This window comes from Cardiocondyla obscurior, linkage group LG06 (genome assembly GCF_019399895.1).
Source record: "Cardiocondyla obscurior isolate alpha-2009 linkage group LG06, Cobs3.1, whole genome shotgun sequence".
Lineage (NCBI taxonomy): Eukaryota > Metazoa > Arthropoda > Insecta > Hymenoptera > Formicidae > Cardiocondyla > Cardiocondyla obscurior.
In genome coordinates, this window is record NC_091869.1 from 5,102,812 (window position 1) to 5,117,739 (window position 14,928).

Sequence of the window (14,928 nt, forward strand, 5' to 3'; positions counted from 1 at the left end):
CTTTATTGTTTATATAAGCGCATGATTAAATTATTCTTTTTTTTTTATTGTAATCGAAGATTGAGTATTATTTATCGATTTATTCGCGCCCGTCATTTACTCTTAGAAAAGAAATTATTCATAATATCACAGTGCATTTCACAAGGAGCATACAACACGGAATTATAAAATTAACTTTTATTACAGTTTTATTATAAATGCTCTTAAGTACATAATATTGTTTTTCTCATTCGCATAAACTATTAAAAAATATAATAATATAAATTTAATTATTATTCTAGTTTAATTAGGAAATTGTTATTGCCTAAAATAAGCCGAATTCACAGATCGAGCCGTCTCACTACAATATTAGGTAACAACGCTTTCATTTTGTCAATCATAAACATTTGTACTTTCCATAAAATCGTTGGTTGTTTTACAAAATGCCAGTATCCATTTCTCCTACGTATTGCCCACTTTTGCGCATTTGCTAGTGAACTTTTGTATGCTAAAACTTGCTTATCCTTCAATTTTACCCAAGGTTCATGTACTGTAGCCAAGCCTAACTTGACCAGTTCCTCACCAATCTCTAACGAACCCTATTTATAAAAAGTAATGAATTAGAAACCCACTGAACATTTAACGATGCAAATATATAATATTATTTGCTTCTCTCACCAGATTTTTCTCTGTCAATGTGACCACGCACTCCAAGTATTCTCTCTCTCTGATTATAGGCAGAAACGTTACAACCTTTCCACTGAGCACAGTTTGCAGCCAACTGACACCTACGAAATCAACCTGTTTTAATTAACAGCTATTAATTCCACCGTTAGCTCGATACTTGCCATTGCCAGTAATATCAACGCCACCGATTTTCACGGGCAAGCAAGCCTTGTTGAAGTGAGGTAAAGGCACTAAAGGCTGATGATCCACTATCAGTAAAACTCTGGTGGAACTCGGTTCTACGCGCTGTACGGTGCCTTGGAGTGGAACTCGCGACTGCAAGAAGTGTAATGGGATGTCGGACGGTTTCGTGAATTTGGCAAACTAAAAAACAAGAGAACAGGGAAAAACCGAGTCGGCGTAAGTCCTGGCGAGTCCACGTAGAGACGACGAGGTTGCAAGTAAATGAGTTTGATTTTGTACTCACGGGTCTAATTTTGTACAAGGCTGCGAGGAGGCCGGCACTGGCGATTCCGTAGGTGATAAGCTGAAAAGAGAAGGAGAAGTAGCAGATGCAAGCGCGTGATCGTCGTTAGAGGTTAAAAGAGGCATTGAGCACCTTTCCCGATCCCATTTCATCCTCCATGAAGGCCTGCAGCCGTCCGAGGACCGACGGATCGTCCTCGCGTACCATGGTAACTCTAGCTAATTCTCGAGTAAGGCCGTCGTTCGTCTTGCTTTTCGTGTTCGTTCGATTAAGCACCCTTGTGTGTCATTCGTCTCTCTCAAGTTCAAGTTCGGTGCATGTGACCAACTATAAAAAAAAACATATAACGTTGTATGCGCTTGTAACCTTCTGCTTTAACTGCTCCGTTTCCTTTTCAATATCATCTCGCCCTCGGATACTGTAACGTCTAATCGAATTAATGAACGCATATTAAAATTTCTGGTTAACTTACACAAGGCACTTTTCGATCTTTTTACCAGCTCCGGTCGTCTACGCTTGTCCGCGCCTGTAACGAGACCACATATCGCACAGAACCAGAAAAATATTATACCATATCTCAATCAGAGGTAGTGGGATAATGGAAGAAGAGGACAGAAGAGGAGAGACAGTGGAAAAGTGCAGTTGCGAGTAGGGCTCCTTAAAGTTGTGATTATGTAATTGTCAAACTTATAAAAGTTTAGTTGCTTTCCATTCGCATCAAAGGTTATATTATTTTCATCTGTGACGTTTCGTTTTTCTTTAACAATTATTAAACAGCGAAAATAGCGAGCCAGTTGATGTAAATAAAAAGCAGCATTTATCTTTTAATTACATTTTAATTATTATTAATATATTGCCTTATTAAAAGAAATGCCGCCACAGAAAAGTACAACATTTCCCTTTTTACTTGTTGCAGACGAGATTATGTGAGTCACGATAACTTATATTGCCAATGAATCAATTAGTGATATATTTTCCTGGAAGATTTCTACACCGGGTAAGACGAGTGATGCCCTGTGGATGATTTACGTGTTATCGAGCGAGATAAAAGGAAGAACGACGTCGCAGTGACTCCAGAACGATTATTAAAAGCCGCTTTCGCAATTTGTGTTATTCGATTCTAAATGCAAGCTTTCTTTTTTTCGCTTTGTTCGGCAAAAATTATCCAGAGATCACACTAATGGAAATTAGAAATTTAATCAAGGACTTGGGTAAGATGTTAAATAATCATATCTAAATCATACGAAATATATTATTCAATTAAATTCATGCAAAGCTGTTAACGCCACATAGATGTTATTTAAGGAAATTTTGTTTTAAAACAATAGGAAGACACCTGCGATCACCTTTGTGCTCGTAAATCCAGGATGAGACAGGCGACGGAGACTACGTACAGAAATATAAATGGTAAAAAAAGATATGACACCACGCTCGCGCGAGCAGACGAAGAGGTAACGAGTCGCGGCTTGGGTGCCGCGCTCTAAATTCGCGCCGGCGAGGTCGGAGCGTGCGTAGCAACGTCAGCTGCGCGGTCAGCAGCCGTCAATTACGTCCACACGCCACGGACCGAGCGACCGAGTCCACGCGGTAGAGGCAGAACGCCTCCGCGCTACCGAGACCTCCCTCCTGAACGCGAGCATGTTCCGGGACGGCCAGTATTTGGAGGTGATCAAGGTACCACGTGCAACAGCTGTCAACAGCTGGCTGTCAAGTGGGTGCGCGCGCGCAACAGGCAGCCACGTAAACATCTGTTACGGGAATTGAGTATTCCGGAGTGATCTCTTATCTCTGCATCTTCTTCTTTCCGAGAAGTAACTGCAATAAATGGAGAATAGAACGGCGTCGGATAGTCCACGCGTTTTAATTAGTCGCGAGCACTCAGTGAAGCGTTTGGATTATTTTTTTCTTTATTAGTTTGCCTGGAACAACGTAAGGAGTCTTGAACATTGCTTATCGTGTCGCAACCTGTGTGTCCACAGGCCTCAGACGATTGCCTGGCGACCGCGGTAGTCACCGTGCAGGAGAGAACGGTGGAAATCAAGAACCGGAAGGTCCTCACGAACAAGTGGCTGCAGGTCGAGGACTGGGCGGCTCTGTACAAGATATTGGAACGGGCAGTTCTGCGAAATGGTCGCCAGGGCGAAGGGTCTCACGGCGAAACTCAAGGATGCGAGTGGAGAAAATCAACTAGGCAGTTAGAAGTCACGTAAGTGCTGTGCCCAGTGACTCAACGACGAATTAATTGAATTTTAGCAAAATAATTTCGACCAATATTTGATAAATCTATCTAGTGACTTTCAATATTTTGTTGATACAGATAAAATTTAGATAATAATAATGTAAATTTTTTATGTAACAGGTATACTTTTGAAAATCCGGAAAGCACAAGCGATGTGCCATCTTTGCCTACTATCAAAGTGCACGTGTCACCAGCCCAAAGGAAAGCGATAAAACGAGAAACAAGTGACGAGAAAAGGGGTAAAGTAAAAACAGACGACGACGCGAAGAGAACGAAAACGGAACAATCTCCCGTTCGAATGGCAAATAGAGACGAGCGATTGAAGAAGATATTGGAAAAATCGACACAGAACTCCCCGAAGAAGACTGAAACTCCGAGCGCTACTACGACGGAACAGGGAGACTTGAAAAGGAGCAAATGTCGAACGTACACTCTTTCTATCGATCTGAATAATGCACCGTTGGAAGAATACATTCCGGACACGCCAAAGAAAAAGTCATGTCCTGACTTTAAGTCGTGTCCTGATTTTAAGTACGTGCCCAGTCAAAAGAGCGCATTGGAGAGTATGCGGCTAACGTCGAACGAATACACGCCGACTCTGTGCGATACCAAGAGCCACGTTGCCGAAGACGTGAGCTATGTGCCGAATTCTGTTGAGAAAATTGAAACAAATTACGAGATTTATGAACCACGTGCAGTCACGGTAATACCCGACAGCGTTTTCGAAGAATACGTACCTAACTCCAAGGTTAACTCTTCCATAGAGAAGTATGAGCCCGACTTCAAGTCCCCGAGTAAACTGATGAAATTCGACGACAGTTACGTGCCCTCGAGCGTGCAACAAAGCGCATCGAACGACTCGAAGAAAACTCCAGAGAAATCAAAGATTCAAAAACTAGAAGCTCGTCGGAAGAAGATAAACGAGAAGTTAAATCACCTTTTTTCGTGAGATAAAAAGTATCTCGAGTGTTTAGATATTGAACAATAACTGAAACAAGTTTTACATAAAAAGAAATTAAATTTCGATACGGTTGATATATGTAAAAAGTGTAATTTAGCCTAATTATAAGATTTTATATATTATATTATTAAATAGTGACGTAATAAAATATCTATTCTTGCTATAAGTACAATAGTATTTATAGATTAATCGTTAACGATTGATAGAATGTTATTTATAATGTTACAGTCATGTCTTGGAATTGGAGCAAATAGTATTTTCGTGTTAGAAAATCGATTATTCCATGTTAATTTGTTTCCTAATGGCATCAGTTTTGCGTGTACACGTATCGTATACGAGTCATTCAGCGGTCGTCTTCGGCATCGCTCGGAGGATCCTCGACTAAATTCTTTATAGGTTCGTATTGGTTTTCCGTTACTTCTTTCGTGACTTCTTTAACTTCAGCGGTGTCTTGAGAGAGTTCTTCTTCATCGTCGGTATCGTCATCGGCGCCTGGATGAGTAGGAACTTTATGCGTTACGCTACTCATTGTTTGCATAGTTCCTGGTTTCTGCCACATTTTTTGCGACCCCTGAAAATAACGAAAAAACATGTAACCGAATCTTGAAGAGGCGGTTAAGTATGTATGTAGGTATTTTATCGATTTATAAGTAAAAATTACCTTCATTCCGCTGACTTTTTCTATATAATAATCATATACAAATTTAGCCATGTGTGGCATATCTTCGATTTCCATTGGAGCTACCGAGGGTTCGGCGTCGTTTGGCCGCTCGGTAGGATAAAGCTCCTGTGGTAGTAGTTGCAGTTTCAATGGTCTCTGCATTAATTGATCGAACGCCGGTGTTAGTTCGAAACAGTTCTTGAAAAGAGACACACGCGCAAAGACGTAGAGACCGAGGCGAGCGCGGGACATTGCCACCACTAAACGCCTCACGTCTCTTAGATGACCAACAGCGCGTGTCTTCACCAGGGAAAGCAAGATATAGTCATTCTGTTGGCCTTGATATTTATCGACAGTCGTTACTTTGTTCGGTCGACCGATCAAAGGATTATTCGCGCATCGAATATTTATTACATCCCTTATCAGATGCTTTTGACCATTATACGTCGTCAGGATACTGATTTTATCTGCCGGATATCCTAGTAGGCGCATAAACATGAACACCGCGACGCAATACTCTGCCTCGGCGAGATTCTGATAGAAGTAAGCGCTAGGCTCACTCTCACCGACGCCGTTAAAGTCTTCGACGTTCACCAGCTGGAAATCATACAAGAAACCGGCGTTCGCTACTAGATACTCGGGACTGCGCTCTACGTGCGCTAGATTGCCCAGTTTCTTGTAGCGCCAATTGTAGAGCTCGCAAATACTGGGTCTGGCACGACCTTGTCCATCGAGATCAACCGTGGGTACGCCTAGTCTCACGAATCTCGCGAACAGCGATTGCTCCATATTCGAATATTTCTGAAAAGCCATGTTCTTAATGACCGGCGGCAGTTGATGGTGGTCCCCTATCATTATCCAACGTTTTAAACGGTTATATCCATCCTGAGGATTTTGCAGTAACAACGGGATGAAAGTTTCTATTTCTAAAATTTGTGCGGACTCTTCCATTAAAATATTGTCGTACTTGAAACCCATATCGACAAGCTCACGACGTTTGAGCGCCGCGTGTGTACAAGTCATAGCAATCACTTTAGCTTCCTTCACAAGCAAATACTTCGACCTGTCGAGGCCCGATCGCAGTAATTCGAAAGCGCGAAACTCTTCTAATTGCGTGAATATCCTTTCGATATACCTACATATATAATTTTTTTATTAAAAGCTGTAATTAAAATAAATTTATTTTATAATAATTTAACGCGTTTTTCTTACCTGAAGCAACTATATGCGATTTTGAGATCTTCCTCATACGAATTTCGTTTAAAAAGCGGTTGCGGGGCATTATCGAAAAATTTATGGAAAGGAAACTCTTCATCTACTATGATAGATAAATCGGACTTTTCGCTTGTATGCTGCCTCTGCTTGACTCTTGTAAGAAAACGATCCCATCTCGTAGATACTTGATACATAAAGAAATAACCCGCAGTTTCACATGTATACGCGACATCACCCTTCACGTTCAAAGATTCCTGACAAAAGAAATATATTACAACAACTATATACAATCAAGGAATATTAATAATTTGAAAAATAAATACCTGTAATCTTTGTACTTCTAAAAGTAGATCCAAACGTTTGGCGAGAACGTAATTAACCCTACCGTAGCGACTGAAATCTTTTTCCGTCTCGAGAGCCTCTTCTCCGTGACCAAGACGTAATAAATGCCGCTCGTCGATATCGAGGGCCATTATTTTCTCGAATAATTGATTGAGCGCTTGATTGGAATGCGTCACAATCAGCGTTCTTTGATTGGGAAAATTATGATACAAATTCGAGATAATTTGCACAGCGACATCAGTTTTACCGGTACCGGGCGGGCCAACGACCAATGTCAATCCTGGCTGCATTCCAGCTCGTATAGCTTCAACTTGCGTCGGCGTAAAGGGAATCTGATTTCTGCAACACAGCAAAATATTTTTTTCTATTCCAAAAAAAAAAAAAAAAAAGTAGACGTACTTATTTTTAATCATTTTGCAACTAACGCGTATTTTTAACCACTACGAGATAATAAATAAAACAAATACTAACTTTTTCGGTTCGTTCGCTCTGTATGGACCTCTACTGGGTGGTACATGCGGTTTAACTTTAATAATTTTATTTATTGGTCCGTTGTTGTGCTTCGCGAGAACATCTTCAAAAGTTAATTGAAAAGGCCGCACCAGATTTTCTTCATTCTCTGAATTCGTTTTGATTTCGTATTGAGGAAAACTCGCTTTTAGATGATCGATGTCGAGAAATGTATCGTTGAAATCTATCGTCGCAATTTCATCTGGCATTCTGTTAAATAAAAAAAATTTAATTAATTTATTATACACATTTTTATAGAAGTTTTAAAAATATAAAATTAATTTTTTTTAAAAGAATAAAATTAATAATTATTTATTGGTAGAATCACTAAATAAAATTAATTACAGAAAATATACAGGCTTGCTTATCCGTTTACGATTAATAATGTTCCGAGCAATCAAACAAAGTATACACCTTCGACTTCATTAGTAGTGCATAGACAATAGATCAAGATTACCTAGAATAGCATGCTGCACCCGGATCGCCGTATCCGAGGATTATGTCGTGCAACCAGTCGGGCACGACGCATTCGGTATTCATGAGTTCCCTTATAGTCTCTAACACGGCTTTAAAGTTGTTCTCCTTAGGTTTACGCCTCATTATGATATTAAATCCCTCGTATACATCCTCACCGCCATGGCTGGCGTTATCCATATCGATTCGGTATTGATTACAGTCGAGCCATACTCTATAAGTGCGTGAATCGCCCGGTAGGATCGGCCTCGGTTCAGGCCCATCCTCTATCACTCTGCCGTTCGAGTCGAGCATTCCTTCGACTTCACACCCTCGAACCGTCGTTAAACCCACTTGTGGTACGAAGGGAAGCTTATGAGTATATTTAGTACCTGCAATAATACAACAATTATCTAAGAATAAATTCAAATTTCATCTATGTTATTAAAATATAATTTAATAAAGCTATTAACTAAGAAAAAAAGTTTACTTCTGTGAAGCAAAATCATTGCTATAAACTTCTCGTTAAATATATTATTACAGTGAGTCATTGATTATTAGAATTAATTTATTACATACGTCAGCAAAATTGTATTTCTTTGCGTAATCAATTACTACGTATAAAACCGTTTTAAATTTATATACGTCAGCAAATTTTTTTTTTAATCGCACAATATTCTTATATATAAAACGGTTTCAAATTATTCTTAAAGTTTTATTTTTACCGATAGGATTCGGTGGTTTCACTGTTATGAGGAAGCATACATCATGCTTGCGAAGATTCTCCCATTCGGATTTAATTTCCTTGCGAACGCTGAGATTTATCGTTACGTCGGCACGGACCCTCGACGGTCTGTTTTCACCGACATTGGGCTTAGCCACTTCGACCACCGCGAATTGAGTAATAGGTTGAGCCATTCTAGCCCATCCACCAAAGTAAACTCCGCCATCCTCCGCTCGCCTACAAGAATATAAATATTTCGATTACTTTAATTTTTACGAAAAAAAAGAAAAAAAATGAACCCAATGTAACGTAACAATTCAACATACCAAGGACTCAGTCTGCTCACGGCATCTTCGATGTCTTGTCGTATCTCATCTGTGAACAAATTAATAAATAATATATTTAATTATAAAATTAAATGCACCAATAAACAAGGTCGTTAATTTTTTTCTTTTTTTTTTTGTACGTACATGTAGATTCTAAGCGAAATAAATTAAAATTCCGTAGTAGATAATCGTGCAACGTGAGAAACTGTAAATTCAATTTGGGCAGAGCCAGACAGCCCTCGCCAGAAAAATATTCTGTCGGGACGATGCTCTCGTTCCAAATAATGTCCTCAGTCGGATAGAGAGGCATCTCATTCAATTCCTCAAGCTGCGACGGCCTACGCTCGTGTCTTGAAATCTGAAATTAAAACGCACGCTCTTAGAATTGAAATCGACTTTAAGGTTGTAAAATTTTGTGGCTTTTCCTTTTATCTTTTCTTTTTTTTTTTACACTCACCAACAATTCCTGTAAAAAGTCAATGTCCAGGCGGTACCAATTCTCGTCTTTTTCTCGGTCCGGAGGTGGTACTAAATTCAAATAGCTCGCGATAGACCGCAGCTTTTCTTGACTGAAAATAAAACTCAATATTATTTTCGATGTTTCGAATTTATAGCTTTTATACGTCGACTTAAAAATTATCTTGCGCAATAAATGAGCTTACAATATTATTTTCGTAATTAATAATTAATGTTATTTTGTGGGGTAAGCAGTCTGCGTGCAAAACTCACCTGAGTGAACCGAAGTGTTTATACAGAGCATCTCTGACGTCAACGCTAGCTACATTGGCCAACGCAAAGCTTCTCAGATCCGGGAATTTTGCAAAAACCGCATTCTAAACAGAAATATAAATGTTACCTGCTTATCTCAATAATTCGAAGATTTATTTTACGTAAACATTTGTGTCAGCATTAATTGATTCTGTTAATTAAAGCTACGAAAATGCAAATTTGTAGTTGAGATTGACTTTTCCAAATAATAATAATTAAAAAAATATTTATATATATATTTTATGAATTATTCAGTATATTTACTAATTTTTTATTTATCTAAAATGATAATAAAGATATACCTGAAGAGATGTGATTTTCGCATAATGCAGCTCTGTCATGTCATGATCCGTCAAGGGATTACCAGTCTCCTCGCTGATCTCGAATCGAGCGTAAAATTTTAGCATTCCCAAGAGCTGCAATTAAGATAATCAAATGTAGTTTTTTTTTTTCGAGCAATGGCATTTTTTGTTATGCACCATAACCATGAGTTTTTTCGTGAGAATACGCAACTGCTTAAACATGCAAGATAAAATCAAAATAACAGAACTGTTGCATTTATAATGGATCTCTGACGTCATAGAAAAGGATCAGCCATAGGTATGTTAATTTGTTCCTCTCGGCATCAAAATTTTTTCCTCTTCTTCGATCTCGCCAAGAAACTCAACTTTCTTTTATATAAGAATTGATATTTAATTCTCGTACATTTCATTCACTACACAAGAGAATTATTTTTTGCATTGTCTTATTATATTCTTTTCAAAAAATTGAAATTATTAATTGCATTTAAAAATATATATTTTAAATAATCTCATTTAAAATTAATAATATCTGTTGAGATACATACATTTCAAGTGTCCCGTTATGCTTTGTGAATGTAATGACTTCTACTATACCCCTTGAATAGTTTTGATAGAGGAATACTAAATTAACCAGTTTATCTAATAACGTATCTAATAACCTAACGAGCGTGCCAATTAGTATGGTTCGTTATTCATTCGCATGTTCCACATATCAAACTTTTTGAATGCGATTTACTGAATGCGCATTAAAGGAAGCATGGCAATCGGTTAATTAATGATAGTGGGAACATTAACGATACCAATTAATTATAACAATTATCAGAACTTTATATCATTTCGTTGCAGTCTTCGCTCGCGTGTGCAATACTCTGCTCCTAGAGAATAGAGCTCTGAATTGTCAGAGTGGTCAGACAGTATTTATAATGAACGCACATATCGTTAGCATTTTAATGTCTGCGTATAAAAAAAAAAAAGAGTACTAAATGTTTAACGGTATTTTTCTCGTTTGTTTCATTACCACGTTTTTTGTTCATGCAGCGTGAAGCTCGCAAACACTACGATAACACGCAATGCCTTCGTGTACCTTTGTTTTCCTTTCCTAATTAGATTCTCTTAAACGACTAATTTTTGCGGTGTACTCCCGATGGAGTGCTATCCCTTTTTGGGTATCTCTCACGACAGCATCCCTACGGTGTTTGCATCAACGTATAAAAGTGTACCATTGTTTTATTCTGACTGTTGTTCTCCGGATAAGGTTTCGTGAGAAAAAAAAAAAAAAAAAAATAAGTGGTTTAGTCGCACCGCGCAAATCCATCCAAACGCAAAAAAGTGGGAGACTCGTCGCTATCTCTCAGTCGACTCAGCCGGTGAGCTCTGGTGGAGAACAGTTTGCCGTCACATTCAGTTTCCTTCGTAGCGCAACTGCGTAAGCTTGGGCTAACGCGACTCTCCACTCGAATCGCTTATCAGAGCGCAATATCGTATCGACGATCAAAACAAGAGTTCTGTGTAAAAGCTCGCGTGATCAGCGTCGAGGACTTTTCTCGTTATTTCGATAACGAGCCCTGTCTGGCTCATTCTGAGCAAACAGACCATTGCCTTTCCTTGCGAACTTAAGTTCCTTCTCAATGAAAGTGAAGGTCGATGGATAAGGATGAAACGATAAAAATTGCTGTATAATCTTTCTACATTTTTCACGCTTGCAAGTAGCGACTTTGCGAAGCTCAGATAAAGCACGTTGACAGAAAATCAACGTTTAAAAAATCGTGAAAGAAATATTCGGCGGCAGCAAGCCCGCGGATCCTGTTGCTAGTGTCCGTTTAAAGGATCTCTTTCCAGTATAAAAACTTGCCGATTGTTCCTTCTGTGACCATTGCCAGTGGTCGTCATCAGTTCATTGACCCTCTGGTCCGAACGAGAGCGTCGCTTTAAACGGGTGATTCTTCCCTTGGAGAACGTTTGTGTTGGCTTCGACTCGGTCCAACTCTGCTATCTTTGGCGAGAGGTAGACTCGCCCTGCAAATCGAGGAACAAGGAGATGCGGTAACGAGAGCGAGAGATAATGTCGTCGTCCGACGTGAGTTACGGCAGGCAGCTGAGCACATCGTCTATCAGAGGTAAGCTTCATAAGGCTCTTCATCCTTATCTTTGCACTCTCCTCTTCCAGCGTTAGTATCTTAACAGAAATCTTTCATGGACCGGTTTTATTCACGAAGATCATGACGGAACTAATCATAATTAATTGTAGTGCCATCAGCAATATCTTCAAATGCTTGGAGTTTCTTTGCTAAATTTGCTTCTTTTAAGAATTATAATTTTATTAAAAACTTCGTAATATAAAAAAGAATTATAGTAGTACATTTTGTATATCATTCAAACTGCGTCTTTTTCATATTGTCATAATCTCATAATCACATTTTATTTGTCCGTTTCTATCGTGATAGAAATTTATTTCTTTAAAACGTAGATCATTGGTATTCCACGACGTAAACTTGTCTACAACACGCAGTCGTAATCGTGCATATAATTAAGTTCGCGATGTATCTGATAAATAATAGATTTTATTAAAATTATCAATTGTCAAAATCTGATACGAACAAAGCGTTAAAAAATATATGGTTGCAAGAAAATTTGCAATAGCCGATAAAACAAAATTAATTTTACTTTATCACAAGTATTTTCTTAACATCGTTGCTGCATGGAAGAAAATCATTACTTGATAATCAACTTATTAAGTCATTATGCACATATTCGATCTGCGCGCGTGTCTCGAAAGAAAAGATACTTTGTTGTCTACTCAAGAAACGTGAGTCTGCCTAAAGCCGTCGAAAACTAACGACGAGATAAGCGCACTGCGAATTATTGTGAAAAAAGTCACAACCACCTCTATAAATAAATGCAGATGTCGAGATTAACGCATTCGTTGTGACATTTAATAATCCTTACAAAGCCAATTTTATTCGAAGCTACAAAATACCATTAAGCAAGTCACGTCGATTATAAACAGCACCTTCATGCGTTTTCTATTAAAACGAGATATCTCACACAAACAAGTCCTACTCCGCTTAGACACATCTCTCATTTATCATATTTTATGATAACAATGCCGCCTACTTATTATTTTTGTTTTAATATAAATTTATATTTCATAATTCTATCGCCTGCAATTAGTTTATCGCGTTAACGGTTGACTAAACGAGTAGTAGAACATTTCTCAATAAATAATATATCAATATTTTATACATATAAGATTTATATAAACACGTAAAGCATAAAAGCCACGCGTATTTATTCCTCTCATTATGCGGCAATTGTATGTAATTAAACATGGACGACGTTTACATCGCTTTAATTAAGCCGATCTTCCGCTACGATAGAGATACCGAGGTAACGAGACGTCGATTCATAGTTAATTCCGTAGTTTATTGAAAAACGAAAATCATTTTTAACGTCAAGATTTTCTTAGAAATTACGTGACAATGATGTTCGACGATTATTACGTTTCGCGCGCGCCTGCAAAGTGCAATTTCTAGACTCCGTTGATAATTCACGAGGTATCTTTTCACGTTCAAAGTTTGCAATCTCGAAGTTCACATCGTGACGAAATAGTTACAACAAGTCGGGTCAAAAGATCATTAAAAAAAAAAAAAGAAACTTAAATATAAATTGCGAGATAAGTATATAATATTAACGATGCTAATCACTTCACAAAAAGTTGAAGTTATCCGCCATCATCGCGAGGTCGATATCGTTACAAATAAAAAAAAAGGAATGCAAAAATAAATAAAGTGTTTACTTTACTTAACTGATAATGATAATAGCAATAAATCAGCACCAATAAAAAGGAAACGTAAAGTACGCGAGCTCAAAAAACATCGTGTCAGTATGTGATATTATGAAATTAATCAATTTAAAAAGACCTTTTCAAAATGATTAATGTTATCAATGGACATTAAAAGGAGCATTAGCATAATTAAAAAAAAAAAAAAAAGAAGAAGAAATTACTCAACGCTCTTCCATTAAATGCGAGCGTTTCAATTTTTACATCACGAGAATGAAGTACGTCGCAATTCTTATAGGATTAATTTTTCGTTTTAACGTCTTAGTTGCACTTTCGAATTTTAAATTACTTTTAAATCATTGAAATATATATTAAAAAAAAAAATGTACTTTGAAATGATATACTCTTGATGGAACACCTGCATACGCATGCACGCGTGCAGTGCGGTCCAGCGCCGTTAATAAAGAGTTAGCTGTTCCAAGTTAACGAGAGTCGCGTCCCTCCTTTGATTTGCATTAACTGAACTGGGTTACGGATGCTATTTCTACATTACGTCTCTCGTTGCGTTCTCTTTCTGGGAATTGGGCGCGACGCTTCTCATCTCCTCTTCATTGAAAGGGAGAAGGAAGAGGATACTGATACAGACGGACGTAAATGCGAATGGAAGTACCGCGTCGCACTCTTGAACGGATTTTCCCAGAAAGTCCCGCTCTATTTTCCGTTGCAAATCGCTCAACCTTCGGATAACTGAAATGTGATAACGCAAGATCTAATATCGCTGGAGATAAAAATAATTGTTTTGGTATCAGACCGGCTCTCGCCTGACGCACGCGGAAGTTTATGGCACGCGTCCTGCATTAGAACGCAGAAATTAATCGAGACATATTAAAAAAAAAAAAAATTACTAATTAAATTAGCAACGTTATATAAAATTTTTGCACAGATAAAAAAATATTGACGATGACAATTAATGAGAAGAGAAATAATTCTTTTCTCACTAATTTCTTGTTATAATTTCGCGTTTATAAACGTTAGTGTATTTTAAGCTATGCTATTTTTCAAGCAAACGTTTGTCTTTTCACTGAATAGTTGAGTCAGCTGCGTCATTACACTTAAGTGATAATTTGAAACGTGATGTTTTACAGATTTCCTCTGGTTGCTGTGGCTATGTCTGCTCGTCAGTTTGGTTCCCTCGAGCTCGTCGCTAGACGTATCTTGCTGTCCCGAAGGCACGATATGGCAATACTCGTCCAATTGCTCGGACGGTACAAAGATCCGTTTAGAATGCCCGTACGGGATCTTCTTAATGGATCCTGAAGTGAGCGATCATGATAATTTCACTGTTATTAATCAGGACGACACCGCCTGGTTGTTGCCAGATGTCGAGCATGAAAAAATCCCGGCTGACAGGTAGAATATCCGCTAATTTTACCGGGCTTTACCTGCGAAAAATTTATCGTACACGTGCTTGCGGAAGGAAAAAAAAAAGGAAATAAAGAGAAAGAGAAATAGTA

General features: G+C 38.2%; 4 protein-coding genes across 6 annotated transcripts in view; 2 read left to right on the top strand and 2 right to left on the bottom strand.

The window, feature by feature from the left end:
* Nucleotides 1-170: 170 nt before the first annotated feature.
* LOC139103263 (protein C3orf33) lies at nucleotides 171-2,597 on the bottom strand. Its single transcript, XM_070657760.1, has 7 exons — nucleotides 2,479-2,597; nucleotides 1,605-1,658; nucleotides 1,265-1,459; nucleotides 1,133-1,192; nucleotides 828-1,029; nucleotides 658-767; nucleotides 171-578 (listed from the first exon to the last, which is right to left on the bottom strand). The coding sequence occupies exons 3-7, from the start codon at nucleotides 1,337-1,339 to the stop codon at nucleotides 321-323; spliced, it is 705 nt and encodes a 234-aa protein (XP_070513861.1). The 5' UTR covers nucleotides 1,340-1,459; nucleotides 1,605-1,658; nucleotides 2,479-2,597; the 3' UTR covers nucleotides 171-320.
* On the top strand, nucleotides 1,480-4,504 carry LOC139103260 (muscle M-line assembly protein unc-89). 2 transcript variants are annotated; one of them, XM_070657757.1, is made up of 5 exons: nucleotides 1,480-1,931; nucleotides 2,049-2,343; nucleotides 2,461-2,539; nucleotides 3,112-3,338; nucleotides 3,492-4,504. In XM_070657757.1, exons 3-5 carry the CDS (start codon nucleotides 2,537-2,539, stop codon nucleotides 4,318-4,320), a joined length of 1,059 nt encoding a protein of 352 aa, XP_070513858.1. In that variant the 5' UTR covers nucleotides 1,480-1,931; nucleotides 2,049-2,343; nucleotides 2,461-2,536; the 3' UTR covers nucleotides 4,321-4,504. The 2 variants fall into 2 exon arrangements, with proteins under 2 accessions (XP_070513858.1, XP_070513857.1); XM_070657756.1 differs by lacking the exons at nucleotides 1,480-1,931; nucleotides 2,049-2,343; nucleotides 2,461-2,539 and adding an exon at nucleotides 2,675-2,806.
* LOC139103249 (RNA helicase aquarius) overlaps nucleotides 4,465-14,928 on the bottom strand; it is a 20,710-nt gene continuing 10,246 nt past the window's right edge. For both annotated transcript variants that reach the window (XM_070657732.1, XM_070657731.1), the window contains exons 5-16: nucleotides 9,634-9,747; nucleotides 9,293-9,396; nucleotides 9,021-9,132; nucleotides 8,708-8,921; nucleotides 8,564-8,612; nucleotides 8,239-8,474; nucleotides 7,518-7,905; nucleotides 7,022-7,270; nucleotides 6,532-6,889; nucleotides 6,206-6,462; nucleotides 4,994-6,128; nucleotides 4,465-4,903 (exon numbers count right to left, since the gene is read on the bottom strand). In XM_070657732.1, the coding sequence (XP_070513833.1) occupies nucleotides 4,676-4,903; nucleotides 4,994-6,128; nucleotides 6,206-6,462; nucleotides 6,532-6,889; nucleotides 7,022-7,270; nucleotides 7,518-7,905; nucleotides 8,239-8,474; nucleotides 8,564-8,612; nucleotides 8,708-8,921; nucleotides 9,021-9,132; nucleotides 9,293-9,396; nucleotides 9,634-9,747 (3,444 nt within the window). In that variant the 3' untranslated portion in view covers nucleotides 4,465-4,675. The remainder of the gene's footprint in view (nucleotides 4,904-4,993; nucleotides 6,129-6,205; nucleotides 6,463-6,531; nucleotides 6,890-7,021; nucleotides 7,271-7,517; nucleotides 7,906-8,238; nucleotides 8,475-8,563; nucleotides 8,613-8,707; nucleotides 8,922-9,020; nucleotides 9,133-9,292; nucleotides 9,397-9,633; nucleotides 9,748-14,928) is intronic.
* LOC139103259 (G-protein coupled receptor Mth2) overlaps nucleotides 10,215-14,928 on the top strand; it is a 7,152-nt gene continuing 2,438 nt past the window's right edge. Inside the window, exons 1-2 of the mRNA XM_070657754.1 lie at nucleotides 10,215-11,750; nucleotides 14,560-14,824. Of these exons, the coding sequence (XP_070513855.1) occupies nucleotides 11,696-11,750; nucleotides 14,560-14,824 (320 nt within the window). The 5' untranslated portion in view covers nucleotides 10,215-11,695. The remainder of the gene's footprint in view (nucleotides 11,751-14,559; nucleotides 14,825-14,928) is intronic.

Coding starts and splice junctions, on each gene's coding strand:
- LOC139103260 (XM_070657756.1), top strand. CDS start 2,771: ATGTTCCGGGACGGCCAGTATTTGGAGGTGATCAAG. Junction 2,807..3,111: donor AGTATTTGGAGGTGATCAAG/GTACCACGTGCA, acceptor GTGTGTCCACAG/GCCTCAGACGATTGCCTGGC. Junction 3,339..3,491: donor ACTAGGCAGTTAGAAGTCAC/GTAAGTGCTGTG, acceptor TTTATGTAACAG/GTATACTTTTGAAAATCCGG.
- LOC139103263 (XM_070657760.1), bottom strand. CDS start 1,339: ATGGTACGCGAGGACGATCCGTCGGTCCTCGGACGGCTGCAGGCCTTC. Junction 1,193..1,264: donor ATGAAATGGGATCGGGAAAG/GTGCTCAATGCC, acceptor TTCTCTTTTCAG/CTTATCACCTACGGAATCGC. Junction 1,030..1,132: donor CCTTGTACAAAATTAGACCC/GTGAGTACAAAA, acceptor CTTGTTTTTTAG/TTTGCCAAATTCACGAAACC.